This window comes from Patagioenas fasciata, chromosome 5, assembly GCF_037038585.1.
Source record: "Patagioenas fasciata isolate bPatFas1 chromosome 5, bPatFas1.hap1, whole genome shotgun sequence".
Lineage (NCBI taxonomy): Eukaryota > Metazoa > Chordata > Aves > Columbiformes > Columbidae > Patagioenas > Patagioenas fasciata.
In genome coordinates this window covers 39066033-39085347 of record NC_092524.1, presented here as the reverse complement: position 1 = coordinate 39085347, position 19315 = coordinate 39066033, and the positions used below count along the sequence as shown (strand labels likewise).

At 39.2% G+C, this 19315-nt stretch overlaps 2 protein-coding genes across 6 annotated transcripts in view; both read right to left on the bottom strand.

Moving 5' to 3' along the window:
* The window catches only part of AQR (aquarius intron-binding spliceosomal factor), a 54322-nt gene extending 53702 nt beyond the window's left edge, over nt 1–620 (bottom strand). Inside the window, exon 1 of one of the 2 annotated variants that reach the window (XM_071809365.1) lies at nt 426–620. In XM_071809365.1, the coding sequence (XP_071665466.1) occupies nt 426–509 (84 nt within the window). In that variant the 5' untranslated portion in view covers nt 510–620. The remainder of the gene's footprint in view (nt 1–425) is intronic. The other variant, XM_065838221.2, reaches the window with a different exon arrangement.
* A 9656-nt stretch (nt 621–10276) lies between these two features.
* ZNF770 (zinc finger protein 770) overlaps nt 10277–19315 on the bottom strand; it is a 52712-nt gene continuing 43673 nt past the window's right edge. For 3 of the 4 annotated variants that reach the window (XM_071809364.1, XM_065839632.2, XM_065839633.2), the window contains one exon: nt 10277–14433. In XM_071809364.1, coding sequence (XP_071665465.1) covers nt 12108–14288 — 2181 coding nt within the window. In that variant the 5' untranslated portion in view covers nt 14289–14433 and the 3' untranslated portion in view covers nt 10277–12107. Of the gene's footprint in view, nt 14434–16436; nt 19311–19315 lie in introns of those variants that run through there. The other variant, XM_065839634.2, reaches the window with a different exon arrangement.

Here is a 19315-nt window from a genome sequence, read left to right as displayed (position 1 = left end):
AAAGAACTAGAAACTAGATGTGAAAGTCTAACATTTTAAGGCTATTCACCGTAGCCATCACTTCACCAAAACTCCTAAACTACGGTGGCAAGAACTTGCCAACAATCCGTATTCAAGTAATTTCTAGCACAAAAAAACCCAAACGCGTATATAAAACTACTTAAAACGTTCTGCTACAAGAAACTGCCGGCAACTTGTGTATTACAACAAACCCGATTTATTTTGTAGCGCTGCTCATGTAAATCTCTCTACTATGGAACCACTGGGAACACAAACTCCTTCATATGCAACACAGGCGTTATATCTCTCACGACAAAGCAAGACTTTTTCCCCAACACCCACGGACGGCAAAAACTACTTAAACACCGCGGCCCCGTCGCGCCCGGCTCCAGCCGCGGGACAGGCCGCTCCGCCGTCGGCCTTACCTGGGTCACATACTCCGCGTTGATCTGCGACACGGTGGGCGCCACCACCTTCTTCGGCGGGGCCGAGGACGCCGGCGCCGCCATGATGCCACCGTCCCGAGTTGCCTGTCCCCGCCGGTCAGCGCCGCCGCCCTCCCGTCGCTCCCCGCCCGGGCCCGGCCCAGCGCTCGGCGCCCGCAGCGGAGCAGGAGCGGAAGGAAGCTCCGTGCGGGGAGCAGCGAAGGGCAGAGCGCTTCCGGGGCGAGGCGCGGCAGAGCGGCCGCGGGGAGGCGGCTGCGCCACCTGGCGGCGGCGTCGCTGTCGCTCAGCCCGCCGGCGGGTCCGGGTGCCTTGGGGCGGGGTGAGCCTCGGCCGTCCGCTCCGCCCGGCCCCAGTAAGGACGCCTCAGCGCGGTGTCGAGGCGTATGTAAGCCGATTTAGTGCGATAACGGAGGCAGACAGGTAACACATCAGGCTGCTTTTACACTCGCCCTTTCAGTGGTCTGTATAATAAGCATAATAAATTGAAAATTAATAAAACATAAATATTAAAACGGAAGGAGTCAGCCCGAGTGCCGGCGCTGTCTGCCTGAGGCCGGCCCGTCACTCGGCGGTGTGCGGGCAAACAGCCCCGCTCACCCGAGTCAGCGCTTCGGGAGCGGTTCAGAACGGTTCGTAATTAACTTATTCCATCTAGTAAACAGATTAATTAAGGAGGAAATTAACGGGCTCCCACGAGAAGCTGTGGCGCTCTGTTTCTGCGCTCATGACCCGGTACCTGCCACTTGAACACCCTCTACGCTTCCAGGCAGGTACCTCTGAAGTCTGTTTGAATGTGACCTCCTTTGTTTTGATATCAAGGTGATCTCCGTTTCATTTCTTCAAGCAGAGGTTAAACTTAATATTCTTTTTGAAGTTGAATTAGAATGTACAATGGGCACTGAAAAAGCAATGACAGTACCTTGAGTAGGATCAGACAATGGCTGCATTCAAATAAATATGCCTACTGCATGGCTTTGCTTTAAAAAATCCAGAAAAGTTAAATTTCCTGGATGAAAACTAGTAAAATCAAAAAGTTACAAAAGTACAAGGAACAAATTCTGTAAATAACAAGGAATGAGCATTGTCTTGTCTACTTATGGAAACCGTCAGATCTGTATTTGATTTGAAATATGCAAATGCAAAGCAGTTAAAATACACTTAAACCAATGTACCCCGTCTGACACTGTGATTAAAAATCAGCAAATTAAGACGCATCAGTTTAAATTAATCAACCTAGAGTTTGCAACTTCATGATTGACTCAGGCTATCGGAATCTATGGCAATATAACCACCCCTTTGGTGCCTGCCTTTTCTCCATCACTTGGTACAACTGCGGCCATTAATAGGTGTAGAAAATACAGGTAAAATTTGCCTAAGCTCAGAGCTGGCTGTCTGAGCCATATTAGTATGTTGATGCACCTTAGCTGACAATACTGCCGACAGTGTCCTCCCCAACTTACCTTCTACAATTAGGTTGTTTCATATTTGACTACCTCAAAAATCAACATACATAGCTTACTTTTGTATGTATCAGAAAAAGCAGAAATGTAACAGCTCGTCAGTTTGGCAAAAAAAAAAAAAAAAAGAAGAGGGTACTTCTACTATCTGTAAGTAGACTATGGGGATAAATGGCAGGAAGGGAAGGAACTATTGAAGCTACAAGTCAGTGATTAAAAAGGACAAAGCAATTTAAGTTCATTACCTATAAATGCAGGCTGTAAATAGAAAAGTTTCTAAAATTGTCTTTCAGATGGGAGTCAAAAGTTTGACGTGTTTAAGATGGACCACAGGACACTTAGAGAAGCTACGATGATTTATTGGGATCAGAGGTGACAGTAATTGATGACTTTAGACTCAAGTGCGATTAGAAGTGACATTTTTTTGGAATTGTTATCATGCCAAAAAGCAGGCAGGCAAATAGATTTTGGACTTAGTAAATTTTCTAGAACAGCCTAACTTAAACATTCTGACCTCTGCTTTTGATAGATCATTAGGTATGTGTCAAAACCCACAAAATTTCCATATGGTATCAAAGCTATGAAAGCTCAAGGAGGTGTACAGCTTTACCTAACTTTCAGCATTTGAGTGTCCCAATGAGGGGGTTAGTTGTCTTAAACCTCTCTACAGTCAATGTAGCAACAGAGGCCTTTCCAGAGGGCAAATTTGGACTAATTAAACTGCTCTGACTCATTTTTGAAGGAGCTTTTGGTATCAGAAACTAATATTAGATGCCTAAAGTTAGGTAATATGATTATATTCCTCAGTGGCAATGTCAAATAAAGTGATAATGATCTCCCTATAAATACTACATTAAATATTTCTCTATAAGGGGTATTGTTTAGTTACAGAGTGCTATGACAGTAGGACTACAAATAAATAGCGAAAGTATAAATTAGGGCTTTGGCAAAACACATAGCTTTCAAGCCTCAAGAGCAGCTGAACCTTTAAAGACGAGTTGTGGTGCGACCAGGCCAAATGACACCCAATGTTGTACGTATCTCCCCATCTGTGAGTGTCACCCCAGCTCACAACTGTCTCTTAAGCATGGTCTCTTGAACACTATGCTCAGTTTCCCCCAGAGTGATGGCATGTCTGTCCCTTTGCACCCCAAACTGCTTTGTAGTCAGGGGAAAAATAAAACCCTGCACCCCGTCATCCCCACAGCCTTCTGTGAAGTTCTCCATCTTTCTCTATTCATTGACTTAACACATCAAGAAAATAAAATATTCTTTTTCTTCAAAAATCTGTTAATTCATTCATGAAGACATGTATTATTTAGAAAGTCACACATTTGAGTAGATGTGGTTTTCAAGACTATTATTCATTTCTAGGCTGCATACAGTCCTGGTCAATTTATATTCAATGCCTCTTTCTTGCTTAATTAGCTCTTCTCATTTTGGATGCTTGCCTTTCTATATTATTGTAGCCAGGAAAAATATGCTTTTCTCCTCATCTTTGTAAACTAGACAAACCAAGGTCATCAATAAGCTGGCCATTGCTTTTATCTCGATACTCTCCCAAACACAATATTGGAGGGCCAGGAAGTACCTAGTGATAATCAGCAGGGGATGATTTTATTTCTGTCCTCTTTACCTTTTAGATTATTTTAGGTTCTACCTAGAGTCACATAATTGATTAATTTCTAGCTATGAAAACTCCAAATAATTAATGTATAAGGATTTCTAATATTAATAATAAGGTTTGTTATTGTTTTAGGTTCTTCAGTGAGACATGACCAGTGCAACTAGATTCAGCAGCTACATATTTCTAACATAGAAGTTGTTTCACTTTTTATTTTCTCTTTCACACAAATAGAGAGATTTATCCTTTGAATCTTTTATCTTTCAGGTTCTTAGACATAAACAAACCCTGCACTAAGAGGTGCAGACTCAGTATGGATACCATGTTGTGCGTATGTAAACTCTGGTGGGACATCTTTATTCCAAAGCAGGTAACCAATACCAGCACTGTGCTCAGGCTCCAAATACCCATGCGAGTCATCAGGGTCCTTCAACATTATGAACAGATATCAATCAGCTGACTCCTTCTCCTCCCAGCAAGCATTGTGTTAGGGACACATGATTCCCCACATGCCTCAGTGTCATCACTGTAGAGAAGCAGCAGCAACTTCTCCCAGCTCTTTGATCTAGGACAATGGGGTAGCCACTATCACAACTCTACTATCGGCTGAACTCTGGTCACCAGAGGAGCAGAGGTGATTGAGGTTCCCCTAACATAAGACAGAGTTGAAGATATCAAAGCCTTCTTGCCAGGGTGGGGACTCTGTTCCCTCATAGCTGCAGGCAGGCACACTAACACAGCTCTGATGGAACAGCAGAGCAGCTCACTGACGGTATTGTCGAACTGCTCCACGTTGTCCCACCCATGGGTTTTTTACCTGCTGGTCCACCAGTACAAGCTCAAGCCAGGCCTAAAGCTCCAGTGCATGACCAAGGCTATTGAGTCTTTGGCCTGCATTACTCCTTGATAAGAGATGCAGAGGCCTCCTCTTCCTTCCATAATCATTGAATGTGGCTGTACTTCTGCCTAAAATGGTAGTTTTCAACTCTTTCCTATGTATGTTGAATACCGTTAGTGTTTCTTGGACCTTGTGGTACATAACTCAGAGGCCAAGGGAAGTCTGCGTAACTTTATTCAAAAGCAAGCTGTGATTGTTCTGACAGTAATGTTCTGTAGGCAAAAAGTCAAAAACACCCAAGTCCTAGAGGCAGGTGGCTGAATTGTGCTTTCCCTGTGTACAGCTCAAAAATATTGAGGTGGTCCAGGTGATTTTTAATAGCACTATGCTTCTCAGGATGGAGGTCTAGATCTCTGGGGTGCATCTCACTGCTATATGGAAATTTGTTATCTGGTCTAACATAATTGCATTATACTAAATGCATAAGCTTAGCTTTGGGAAAATACCTAACTGCACACTGGATACCTTAATTTAGGGCAGATGAATCTCAGCCGCAGTGACATTAAGCCATATGTTGGGCAGGCTTTCTGTGAAGCAAGGCTGTAAAGCTTAGGAGACTGCTTCTCTTTAAAATCAGATTTTATCTCTAGCTTGTTGACTTTTACACATAAACACAAGGTTTTTTTCAGAGGCATACCTCTGAAAAGCTCTGAAACAGAAAGCTCCAAACATGAGCTTGCACACAGAGCTTTTCTTCTAACCAAAGAAAGGAAGTGACTAATAATATACAGAATTTTGAAATATTACTTGCAAATTTATACGAAATACGTTTTTTTTTGAAGGGGATGAATGGCATAGAAATGGAATAATATGTACATTATTCAAAGAAGACCAGAAACCTCCTGTGTCTTCTGCCAGTTGAAACAATAGAAGAAACATACTGATTTAACCTGCTTTCAGGTAAATAAAATTTGGAAAAGCTTCTCAAAAAAGATCATAGGAATCTTTCAGCATGTAAAAAGATTAGGCACAATAAAAGGGGTTATTCCTTTGGTTATAGTTTATCCTTCACAGCCGTTATTGCTTACATAAACTAAACGTTCAGCCTGTTCATTGTAGTTTTAATTCAATCACAACACGTTGCTTTTACAGTTTTATTTATGTGCATTCTTTTAGTCTAAGAGTTTGTCAGTGTGTTCGTCTCATTAAATATGGGTACTCAGTAAATATGTGTACTTCCACTCAGTAAATATGGGTACTTTCAAAAATGATGCCTCAGTTTAGTAACAGATGCTTCTTAAAATATTTAGAATTTTAAAGTGTAAAGAAGCCGTCAGTAGCATTCTGATTTGTGTATAAATATTTATTTAGCACACGTTCTGGCCAATGTACTGCCCTTGATTTTTGTGCAAATCTTACAGTAACTTCAATGGAAATTCTGAGCTCATGACTAGAGAAAAATATGGTTTATTCAGCAACACAGCTGCTTTTATATCCCAGAATAGCAAGCAGTGCCTCTAGTGAAGGAGGTGGGGAAATACGGGAGTTTATGTCATTCCTAGCTTTCTATTGCTGGGCACACATTTGGGTAACAGTTAAGAGTTCGAGCAGACTCTGGGCTGTTCTAATTCTCTTCAGAGCCTTTTAGCCAGGTTCCTACCAACTGGAGCAGAACTGTGTTATAAACATAAGAGACCAACAGCCAGTTAAGCTCTAGAAATATTTGCTAGAATTTCCATGAGAGGCTGTTATGTGATAAAATTTCTATGGGGCAAAAAAAATTAATGTGAGATTAATCTGTTTGAAGGAGGAATATGAGGCCTTTGTCACTGAAATGAGATTCTAAGGCAAATCATTTCCTTTGTGGTAGTGCTGGTATGATTTTTTTTTTTTTTTAATTTACACAATAATTTTAAAAGCAAATTCTTGATCACATAACCTTTCTCACAATATAGAAAAAAATTCAGATTGCCGACAAAACTGAAACACACCTACTCTGCAGCATAAAACTTAATCAGGAGCAAACAATTTTAAGATGCTGAGATTTTAACAAACAATTTTAAGATGCTCCAGTCTCCTAAAGCTTTCATCCTGCCTTTCTTCATATTCTCTAAGCTTTTGGTAGACATTTCCATTAGCATGTCAGGATTTTATGAGAGGATAAAATAGCAATAAAACAAAATACCTACTGAAAACAGCAAAAATCACATTGGTGTAGTACCAAAAAAATGATTTATTAACTTTTAATAATTTCTTTTACTGAAAAAAAAAACCTTTCTACTGTGATATTAACTAAAATATTATACAACAAATCATTTTAGCTTATTGGCAAATGGACATTTTTCCTGTGCTAATTGCACTAGCATCAGACATGCTATTGGATGCCTGAGGGAATTCTTAGGAAGTTATTCTCACTACCCAAGTACATGCTATTATTAAGACCCAGGGTATAAAATACAAGATAAAGTGCACTACAGGAAACAAGGTTGCCAAGGTTGCTCTCAAGGTAATGAAAAAATTGTAAGATGTTTCAATTTTTAAAATTATCCTCAAATTGATTGAGACACTTGAGGTGTCTAGATGTCTTAGCAGATTTCTACTCAGTTTAGTAGGACTGCGTTGTCACCAACAGGAATCTTTCTACTCAGCTCTATTTTCAGGATTCTCTTAGAATTAAAACAAAGTAGAAATTGAGGAAATCATTTGACTTTCTGTCTCTCAGCAAGCTACGTTTGCAAACATAGACTAAACATTAAAATTTATACTCTTTAAAAAATGCACAAATAAAATAATGCAAATTTGCACCCCAGGAAGATAGTGTTTTGCTTGATGTCAATAGAAATTCAGCGTAAGGCATTAGCAGTACAAATGGGAGACAGCACACGTAGTTGGTTTCTTTATCTTAGGAATAGAATTCTACTTTTTTTAATATAGCAGTGACCACATAATTCTCTGTATTCCCTTCCTTCACTATGTCTGCAAGGCACACTCCAGTAAAACAGCCATAGGTGAGGCTGGATATCCACCATTTCCATATGCTCTTATTACCCTACATACCCAGATCACTTTCAGTGGAGAATGACAGGCCACAGTCTACAACATAGCTGGTCACCATCTCACATGCTCCTGCACTCCCATCTTCAGGCACCGTTTTGCAGGTCATGGCTACACATGTGCAACAGCCGGCTCCATGGCTCTCCATAAATCACATATGGGCTTTCATAGATCCATACAAATTGGGATCAGGGACACTAGAAAGATTCCAATGAAGAGGAAAGATTTCAGCTGTATGTCCCAGCTATGACAGGTGTATAGCAGAATCCAGCCACACATCAGCATGTCTGGGGAGCTGATGGGAACTGGAATGGCAGAGCACACTAGTAAAACAGCATTCAGAGACTCATGATCAAGTCGGGGCAGACATGACACTTCCATGTTAGAATGGCAGTTTCTGAACAAGAAAATTATCAGTTCTACTTGTGACTTTCTTGGTGATTTCTCCTTCACTTGCATGGACTTTGAAGATTCACTTTTTAACAGACACTAAAAAGATGCTGTTTAAAAGCTGCATGAGAGAACTTGTCATTATGTGAAGAAGCACAATTAATTTGCCCAACCTGGAGAAAATAAGGTATATGAGAGCATAGAAAAGTCACTTCTGTAATTTCAGTTTTCCTTATGATAACTGCCTCTCAGGCACATCGCGTCCATAGCCATCAGACCATAAAACTAGGCTATTAAGTTAAAACTTGCACTTTAAAAATCCACAAAACCTTGTGCTAGGAATATGAACCGTGACCCCTTTAGTTACTTAGGAGATCTAGGCATTTTCAACATTATTACAAGGGGCCATTAGAAGGACTGAATCCATAGCCTTTATTGATTTAAGAGTCATCCATCCATACTTACCTAAGTGTTACTCGAGTGAGCTACTGTTGCGAGATTATGACTTACAGAGTTTTACAGCCAGAAAAACTGATCATTAGATCGAGCATCTCAGTTTGAAACCTAAGGTCTCACTAACTTCAATTAAGCTTTTGTGTCTGTCTCCCATTTACCTCACTAACTTTTCTTGTTGGCTCAGGGTGTAATAGTATGAGCATATAGGAGAGGTGAGAAACCAAGCACTCAGTAAGAGTCATAGAATCATTCTGGTTGGAAGAGAACCTCAGGATCATCAAGTCCAGCCATAACTTAACTCTGGCCCTAAACTGTATCCCCAAGAACCTCATCTATACCCCTTTTAAACACCTCCAGGGATGGTGACTCCACCACTGCCCTGGGCAGCCTGTTCCAATGCCTGACAACCCTTTTCTGTGAATGAAGTTTTCTTAATATCCAATCTGAACCTCACCTGGCACAACTTGAGGCCACTTCCTCTCATCCTATCGCTTGTTACTTGGGAGAAGAGACCAACACTCTCCATGCTACAACCTCCTTTCAGGTAGTTGTAGAGAGCAATAAGGTCTCCCCTCAGCCTCCTTTCCTCCCATCTCTCTGGGCAACCTGTACCGGTATTTTACCAGCCTCATTGTAAACAATCTCTTCCTCATGTCTAGCCTGAATCTCCCCTCTTTTAGTTTAAAACTCTTGTCCTGTTATAACATACACTTCTAAAAAGTCTGTCTTGATACAGCCTAAAAGGCTGTTGGCCTTTTTGGCCACCTGGGCACACTGCTGGCTTATGTTCAGGCAGCTCTCAATCAACACACCCAGATCCCTCTCTGCCAGGCAGCTTTCCAGCCACTCTTCCCCAAGCCTTGTAATGCTGCCTGGGGTTGTTGTGACCCAAGTGCAGGACCTGGAAGCAGCTAATAATACAAAAGTGATAAAACAGTTTTTCTGTGGTTTATCATGGCTTCTTTCCCTTTAGATTTTTTTCCCTAGACATATATAGGAATACATATATTAATATGTATATTTTGCAAGTTTTGACTTTCTGCAAACATTGCAAGGATAGCACAGCAATAAACATTTTGAAGTTATCCATAGCTCCATTTCCTATATAGAAAATGGACAATATAATTAGTTAGTACTGCAGTTGTAGTGAATTTTTTATTGCATATTTCCCTCTCTCTCTCAAAAAAAAAAAAATCCCTTTTAACTTTTTCTGGTTGTTTTAAAATATTTGACCCTTCTTTTATTCGACACAGAACTACCTCAAAGCTGAATCCACAGTTTGATAATTTCCCCTTGGTGGACCTCAATATTCACACAGGAGGACCCACTATTTTCTTGTTCACAATATGCTTTGGTTCTGCATATAGTATTAAAAAATGTGCTACTTCAGTACTATGAAACTACTATTAGCCATCCGCTCATTCTAACAAAACCACAGGCAATGTTTCTGCCACCAAAGATACTTTAAAGATCGATGGCTTGAACTTGCCTTGGAGTGTTATGGAAAATGACTAATATACTAATGAACAACACAACGTGTTATTGTTAACACTTGGAAAACCATTCTGTCTCAAATTCTCAAAGGTACTTGGAGAATTTTACTGTTAGCTTTAAAAGAGACAGGATTTCAACCTCGCATTTTTTTCCCCCCTGATTCTCAGATGCTGCTTTACCCCTTTCCCAACTAGTTTATGCTATAATCCCCCTAAAATAATGAATTTATACTGGCACAAAACTTTTCATAAAGGGGGCAGAGAGCCAGGTAAACAAAGTGGCCCTTACTGCCCTTCTGAAGTCCTGTGGAGCCCAAAGACTACATTAGTTTCCAAATTAATCAGACAGTAACACCTCCGACATACATCTGTCCATCTCTGAAAAATAGTTCTCTCTATTGCCTTCCTCTCATTTTACTCAAATTGATATTTTCAAAACATACCAAGTTTTGTGTTCTCTAAACATTACTCTCAAACATAACATTTTTTTAAATGACTGTGACTCATTAAGAAAGATCTTATTATCTTTAAACATATTTCTATTTTATTGCTACAACAAAAAATATCCGAAACAAAACCTGTTGTTCTAACATGCAAAGTTAGTTATTTTGATATATAGAATTAAACTTTTCTGCACATTCAATGTCGTGTAGTTTCAAAACGGGCTTGCACATGAAGTATACAACAAAAGTACCATATAAATAAAATAGTTTATTACAAATATTTCTAAAGGGCTCTACAATACACTTTCCATACATTTTATAAAATATTCTGTCTTTCAATATGAAACAATCAACATAGGGAGAAAAAAAATCTCAATATATAACTATAGTCATTATTAACATATTGAATTATTCTGTCATACAAAGGTCATAGTAACTATGGACTGTTTCTGAATATCTTTCCTAGTTTTATTCTCTCTGAAAATGAGAAAGAATAATGTGTGAAAACAGAAACTCCCTTCACTTCATTTATACCAAATACTGCAAAGCTCATGCCACAGCAAAACCTAGATAAACACTTAAAAAAAAATCAAAACCATTTTACTTAAATAAATACATTTCTATTTAAATAGTGAAAAGAACATGTGATATCTTACACATATGTTAATTCAGAAATATTATTTAAAACGTCAGGTTTCAAATATTCAGATGTTGCATAACAAAGGAAAACATCCTAAAAGGTAGTTTTTTCAGAGGAAAAAAAACCCTGAAACTTAATTCTTGTTCATAATGAATAAAGCTCCACTGCACTTACACTTTTTGCCAGCCTCACAGGCACAAGGGTCAAAGCTCTCTACTTACCAGAAAGTATAACTACAGATTCTATTAATACAAAATCAGAATTACTTAATTTGAGCCAAAAGCCGTTTTCAGTCTCTTACATTTAATGAAGCAGGAGCATGACTTTCTAAAACTGCTCATCTGAGTTATTAACACATCTTAGAGAACGTTTCTTTTACTGGTGCAATATGTACACTAGAAAGAAAGGAGACCTGGAACAGATAGTAAGTACATTTGCAATGGCAATGATGATTTCTTGCTGTCTTTTCTTGTAGAAAAATAGTTCAGTATTCTATGAATTGGCCAAAAAAAAACTAGAAAAGGCAAGGGATATAAAAAGAAGTGAAGATAAAGTGGTGAAATGGATTGATTATAAACCCTATTTTAGCATTGTCTACTTACATTAATATTTTATCATAAAAAAGGAAAAAGACCTAATTCCTTATCCATAGATCTCCAAGAACATTTCAAAGCAGTTAATTTTTTTTCTATTATCTGTTCTATAATGCCACATCAACATTTTTTCCTCAAACTTTTTCCCCTTTTTCTACTTACTTCTTTTTTGTATCTTTTATCTAAAAATAACACCGATTTTTTTAGAAAAGTATGAAATGAAGCAAGTGGCCTTTGTGTGCAACATATAGGGAACCAGAAGAAAGTAAAAGGACTGTTTTCTCTATATGCTGGAAATTACCTTTTTCTCTCTACTCTTCTGATAGTTATCATTAGACAGCCTAAAATAATAAAATACTATATGGAAAAAGGCGTAACTTAAAATATCTGATTCCTGGAGTGCTGCAGATTGCTGCAACACTTTTAATACAGTAAGAATGTGTATTTATAAATTAATTTAGAAAAAGAAATGGCAAGTAGCTTTTTTTTGCATGTTTTTGTTTTAAACTTCTCACATTTGTCACAAATTATATCAAGTAGGTAGTTCTGAAGACAGTAATTAACTTTTCATCAGGTTATGCCATTAAGATAAAAATATAGTCCCCTTCAGTCAATTGTTCAGTCTAACATAAACCTTTTAATAATAATAATGCAGAAGTCTGAACATATAATTTCATAGGTCATTATCTAGTTTTGATAAAAGCAATAAATTCTCTGGTTGTTCCTCAGCGGAACTCAGCTTTAAGCTCTCTTTAAAGTGAATAAGGTGATGTCTTTTCAAATGTGGGGCCTGTCTGAATTTTTTACCACAAACTAAACATTCAAATGGCTTTTGTCCAGCATGCATTAAGTAATGTCTTTCAAGTTTAGAAGGTGATTTGAAAGTTTTAAAGCAGATGCTGCATTGATACAATTTGTTAACAACTTCACTTTTTTCACTACCTTCAGAAAAATCATGCCAATAGCTGTAACAGTTTTGCTCTGTTTCCAACAATTTACTACACAAATACGGCTGCGTGTTGCTACTGCTGGTGTCAGGAACGAAGTCCCCTGACTCAATTTCAACTTTGATTTCAGCTGCTTGGTTTGACTGAATCAGCTCAAATTCCTGAACGCCAGATGCCTGTGAAGGTGTTTGAGAATAACCCACAGGCTGAGAAGACTTAAATTCAATGTGGTCTCCCAGATGATTGAAAAGTTTGTTCAGGTTTTCAAATTCTACCTGGGAAACGGGGCTTTTATACAGTCTCTTTTCAGTATGGGTGAGCTGATGTCTTTTTAAGTGAGCTGACTGTCTAAATGTCTTCCCACAAACACTACAGCCAAAGGGCTTTTGTCCCGTGTGTATAAGATAATGTCTTTGAAGTTTGGATGAAGAGGGAAAGATTTTTTCACATCTGTCACATTTACACACTTTGTGTCTGTTACGTATATTTTTAGCAGAAGCTGAAAAAGCACAGTGAAGTACTTCTGGATTATCAAAGGAACCATCATCTGGTGAACCATAAAAAGCGTCATCCTTAGTATGCAGTGAATCACCGACATTTAACATGCTTTCACCAGTGAGCATACCTTTTAAATTAATTCCAAAGTCAAGAGGTTGTGGGTGCTCTTGCCAAGGTAATGGCACAGCAAATGTCCTTTTCATCCGATTACTGATTGCCTCGTGCATGTCAAGCTTGCCATGGCAATCCTTGAAAGGTTTAGTGGAAGCATGCTGATCAGAACGCTGATCTCTAGCTGCAAGCAGGTCAGGGCTTTTAAAGTGACCTGATTTTATTTTTTTCCTGTCAGTCAGAGAAAAATCTGTTGCCTTTCTTCCGGTACACTTCAGCCTCATCAGGATCTTATTTTTCATGCTGACTGTGCGGCTGCATGCTGTTGTACCATTACTTGAACTTTTGCCATCTCTCAGATAACATTTGTGCAAATTTAGGACCTGCTCTGTTTCAAAACACTGCTCACATGCTGGGCACTGGAAGGGTACAATATAAATTGAGTGAACATCATGTGGGTCATTCTCCTGCGACTCAAAAGTGTCAGCATTCTCAAAATTATCCCTCTTTCCTTCCAACAGGTTCTGTGGTCTGGGATATTTAAGAGTCTTTGCTTTGTATAAAATATTGGGAAAAGTCTTATTTCTGGCATGGAGCTGTTTGTGCTTCATGAGTTTGCTCTGTATTTTAAACCTTTTCTGACAAAAGCAGCACTGAAAAGGCCTTTCTTCTGTGTGTGTGAGCTGATGGATTTTCAAGTGTGTTGACTGTCTGAAAGATTTACCACATGAAGAACACTTAAAAGGTTTCTGGCCGGTGTGAATCAGTAAGTGTCTTTCTAGCTTAGATCTTGATGGAAATGTCTTGTTACACGATTCACAAGCATGAGTTTTCTTTATCCTTCTGGCACCACGTAGATGATCTGCCTTCAGGCACCGATGCAACATCCACATCTCTTCAGTTGTAAAAGATTTCCAGCACATAGGACACCGAAATGTGCCATAAGTGACACTGTCTTGCTGAAAATTCATGGACTTTTCTGCTTGCTTGGTATCATTCTGATGATTTTCATTATGAAGCTGCTGATGCTTTAGCAAAGTTATTAAGTTTTTGAAGTTTCTGTGACAAACAATACACTTAAAAGGCAGATTATGGGTTAACTGATGCCTCTCCAGGTGGACTAGCTGCCTAAATGTTTTATGGCATACATGACATTCAAATGGCTTTTGACCAGTATGTATCAGATAATGCCTAGCTAATTTTGATGGAGTTTCAAACTGTTTATAGCAAATGTCACAAATATATGGCTTTTTCTTGGGTATCCTGTCAGCTGTTACACACTGCTGAACTTTTAACATTTTAAAAAATTAATTACACCTCGCCTCCTGTTAGTTTCTTCAAATAGGTACTTCAAGTGAAATCATCAGTTGCATACTAATGTGGAAGGGCTGTAGAGAAGCAGCAAATTTTCTTAGAAGATATATTCTTAAATCCCACAGGTCCCTAAAATAAGAAAGAGAGTATTATTTGGCTGATGTTAATACATAATTGCCCAAGTTTATCTTGTTTTCAACACAAGACCAAAATCATCTAGATTAGTATACTTCCAATTTAACTTACCTTAAAATGCTTTCCTCATAACACTCACTCTTTATGTTACATGATATGGAAAAAACTAGAATACTTTCCAGAAGAAACAAACAAGTTTAAGTAATTTGTGTTGTAATGCAGATATTGCTTAGTCCTGCATGTTACTGCCAAATAATATGCAGTTCAGCTACATTATATTTAGGCTATATACAAATAAAGCATATTCTTAAAAAAAAAAAAATCCACAAAAACTTACTTTAACACATTTCTCCCCTACAGCAGTAATTCTAATTCTCAGATATAATATGTATGAAGATGAGAGAAAGAGAGAAGAACTAAGGATTCTTGGGCTTCAGAAATAAAAATTAAAGGAACACAGTGAGAAGTAAAAATTAACAATACATTGAAATTAAGTATAAAGTTACTATTCACATTTCTGCATCTTATCAACTATATCCAGAAGAACCAGTAATGTAATCATTTTTGATTTATCTCAAAATAGCAAACACCAGAACCAGTCAGCAAGAACAACATGTTAAACAAACTATGACCAGAATGAGGACAACCCCCAAAACAAGGATGAACACAGGCTAAGTCCACTGTCTAACCACAGAGTTAGAATATCAGAGTTGTGATACTTATCCATGTGTATACTCTGAAGTCATCATTAATTAAGATAACAACCTCTATATTTATGTTAATGAATATTTTAGTCTAAATCCAAGTCATGACATTGGTTTAATTTTCCTTGAATTTTCAAAAGACAAAACATACTTGGGCAAGCTACTGTGTCTCTGCTAAGGTATAATGACTTGCTAACAAGAAACGATAACTTTGCAAGCACCCAGGTGCATGAAAAGTTATTAAAATATTCACAGAACAGCAAGAAAGGACCTCAAGCAACCATTTAGTCCAAGCCTTTCACTGTGAAGTCAGCTCACATCTAGACAGCCTCCGAAGTGATCTTAATAACTTCTGCTGAAGGAGGTTCCTTAACGTCAGCAGGGTTCCCACTCCAGCGCATCACCCTCTCATAAAGCTTCTCCTTGCACTCAACTGAGCCTTTCTTTACTACAAAGTTATTTTGACTCTCTTTTCCCCATAAACCTGGAAAATAACTAGAAAGTGTTCTCTGTCACAACTGTATGTACTCAAAGACTCTCTTCTCTTTTTTTTTTTTTTAAACTAGGAAAATTCTGGGTTTTTTTTAAGTATTGCTTTTAGGCCCGCTTTAAAAAACCAAGCACACCAAACACAAAACCAACTGATTGGTCATTTTATTTGTCTCTGGACTAATTTAAATTAGTCACAACCTTCCTGAAATGTAGCATCTAAAAGAGATTAATTATTCATCCACAAGAGTTGTAAGAATAACAGAATAAGTCTTCATTATTACCTATTTACCCTTACAAAAAAGGGATGGAGGGAGCAAACATTAAAACAACAGCATAATAGTTAGGACTTGTAATAACTCTGAGATACACAATACATGTCTACTAACTATAACTTGTGGTATTGTGATACTATGACTCACAAGTTGCATATTCTTTCTACATACCAGCAAAATAAAAATTAACTTGTTCAGTGTCTCTTCAAAGCCCTGTCTCTTCACAAAGATTTGATGTCCCTAACTTTTGACAAATTCAGAAACATCTGAAAAGTCCATTCCAAATCGTTGCAAAGAATAAAAGCCTACCGTAATTTAAAGCACATTACAAAGAGATTCAAGACATATGCACAGAAGACTGAAAATATCTGGTGAATCAAGATTTTTCTTAAGACTAATGGTAAGAAGCCTGGTCATCTGGTAGGCTTGTTCCACCTCTAATAGATAAGTTCCTACACAACTGTAGGACTTACTAGGTAACATTTGGATGTACACCTTAGATGCAGTTGTCACTGCACTGATGAATTACCTGATCTCACTGAAATAATTCAGGATAGGTCTTATCGATGCCATGAAGCAGTTGAAAAAGTCATTTTTTTCCGTTCCTGTTCTCTTTTCCTGTAGAATTTTAACAGCTACACAGTTTCAGTCTCTCTTGAAGATGCAAGAAAACACAACACTCTTAGGAGACCCCGTTTTCCTCCCAACTGTTGTCACATCATGTGAAGGCAGGGAGTTTAGAGAGATTAAGTGTGTGACACCAAATGCTTTCTAGTTTGTGCTACCATGAAGCTAGAGACAGGTGGGCTGAGAAAAGGAGAAAAGCTTCTCTGCTATGCTGGAAGTTTCTGTACAGCTCAAGGCAGCCTCCATTAGCAGGGAATGAAAACCTCCTGAGAAAGAACTGTGAAGACTGATGAATTCTAGTTAACATACTGTCATACAGATCTCATTTACACATCAGGAAAGTGCTCAAACAGTATAGTGACATGCAAAGAAAAAAAAAATCCAAAGTAAGAGACAGCTGTGGCATATTACACAAGGGATTTTGTTTTTAGCTTATACATTTTTCAAAGATTTTGCCTGGTGAATGAGTAAAATGCTCTGTAGTACAAGGTGCCAAAAGCACAGCAGAGCTTCTTGCTGTGGTCTTCTTGCCCTGTGAAAGACTAAAGGCTCAGATGAGGTAAACTTAGGGGATACAGGGGAACAAGAAAGGAGCCAAGATGGGCATTACCGTGTGGCCCAAATATATTTTCAAATCCTATTTACTAAGGACAGGCTTCTCCACATCTATTTCGGGGTGCTCTGTGACTTGTACATCTAAGGAATAAACATGCTGCTGCTAAAGATCAAAGAACAAAAGACAAGCTTGGAATATTGTCTCCTGCCGGCCTTGGAAGTACACAGGTTTGTCCTAATTTGAGTCAGAAAACATACTTCCCTATGTGATAAGGATTTAGGTTGTGGCATATGTCCAATTTAATATAAAATTGACACTACTTTTCATCTTGGCTGCAAGGTCATGGAGAAAAATAGAGTCAAGAAGTAACACAGGCCATTGAAGGTCACAGAGGACCCTCTTAGGTCTAGTGTTATTTAATGACTAAGCAAATATTATGTTTATTAATATTATAGATGGAAGCAAGCTACAAGTGACAGTAGAGAGTTCTGAATTCTAATCCAGTGTTTACTAATCAGAGGGGTTTAAAAAAACAAATACAAACAAAAAAGACAAAATGAAAACACAAAACAGGAAGAGAACTTTAATAAGAAGAAATGCAAGACTTTTCTATTTAGGCAGGAATAATGAGCTGGAAGGGGAACAACTTACTAGATTACAGTTACGCAGAAAAGACCTAGACTCTAAGTTGGATCAGAAGCTGAATATGCCAACAGCAAGCATGCCATCCATACCAGGATGCATAAACAGAAGCTTTGATAGCACATAAATCTTCCATACTACTCACCACTGTCTAGAATTCAGCTACAATACTCTTACCCAGTCTTGAATACTGCCCTTCAAATTGAGTCAAGTATATGAGCTAACTGGAATGAGTCCAGAGAAAGGGATCAAGAATGATCTGTGCTTAAAAGCATAATATACAGGAAAAGATTAAAGTAACTGGAAATGTTTAAGATAAAAGAGCAGGGACCTGATTTAAAAAAAAAAAAAAAAAAAGAAGAAGAAGAAACACACCAAACTCAAACATAAGACGAGCTTTAAAGAAAACAAAAACAAGCTGTTCCTTAAGTCATTTATAGTTGTGACTAGAAATGGATTCAAACTATAGCAGAGAGGATTCAAGTACATTATTGTCCTTATAGTTGCAAAATTTTTCTTAATCAGCAAACAAATGAGTTGTGTGAGAAGATTGCTCTGCCTTCAACATTGGCCCAAGAAAGGCTGGACAAACATCTCTCAAGTTCCCACACCCATACAACTGACCCTATACAAGATGAGTATTCTGGCTTGTTTTCCTATGACTCCTTAATAGACTTCAAAACAAACCACTGAAGAATTGAAAATTCTATCAATCTCCAAATTTGCCTTAGGATTCTTTCGCGTTGTTGTTAGTATATGCTCAGAACCGTGAGATAAGCTAATGCTTAAAAAGTAATTCTAATAAAGGTGTGAAAAAATACAGCGTGCCTCTTGTAACATTAACTGCAACACAGACAAGTGAAAATGTAGCTGCTGATTTATGAGACGTGCAGACTGCAGCAGAGACGGGGCGCGATTGCTGTGCACGCCGGATGCCCCCGCCAGCTCTCCCCAGGGAAGAGTTCACGTTGCCTCGATGGGGGGGACAAACGGCACCAGAAATGTAATCTCCACCTGCAGTTACACAGAAATTAACGTCAAGCGTTATGGCTCCTCAAGGATAACACATCTAATTCTCCCCTATTTTCCACGTATTTTTCAGAAGATTTTTGAAGCAAAACCAAAAGCCACGTAACGGCAAAGCGGGGCTGGTTTAAGAACCGAAGTTCTGCTGAAGGGGCCCAAGACCCCCAGGACTGACACACCCGCCCCCCAGCAGGACACACTTAAATCCCGGTAAAAACTTAATGACTGAGGCGGCTCTCAGAGAAGACAGAGCGCGGACAGGCACGCAGCCGAGGCCGGCGTTCACGCAGCGGGACGCGGGCTTCCTGCTGCGGGCTCCCCGCTGTGGCCGCGCCGCCCCGGCCCGTGCCCGCCCTCGCCGCGGCTCCCCCGGCGCGCAGCGTCCACTTGCCGGCCGGCGGGGCGAGCAGGGCACAGCCCGGCACCAGCACCAGCACCGCTCCCCGCGACAGCCGCGGGCTCTGCCCCGACGCCCTGCTCTGGCGGCCTCAGCGCCGCGCCGAGCCCGTAACCGGCCCGGGGCCCCGGCGGAGCCCGCAGCAGTGCCGGCCGCGGAG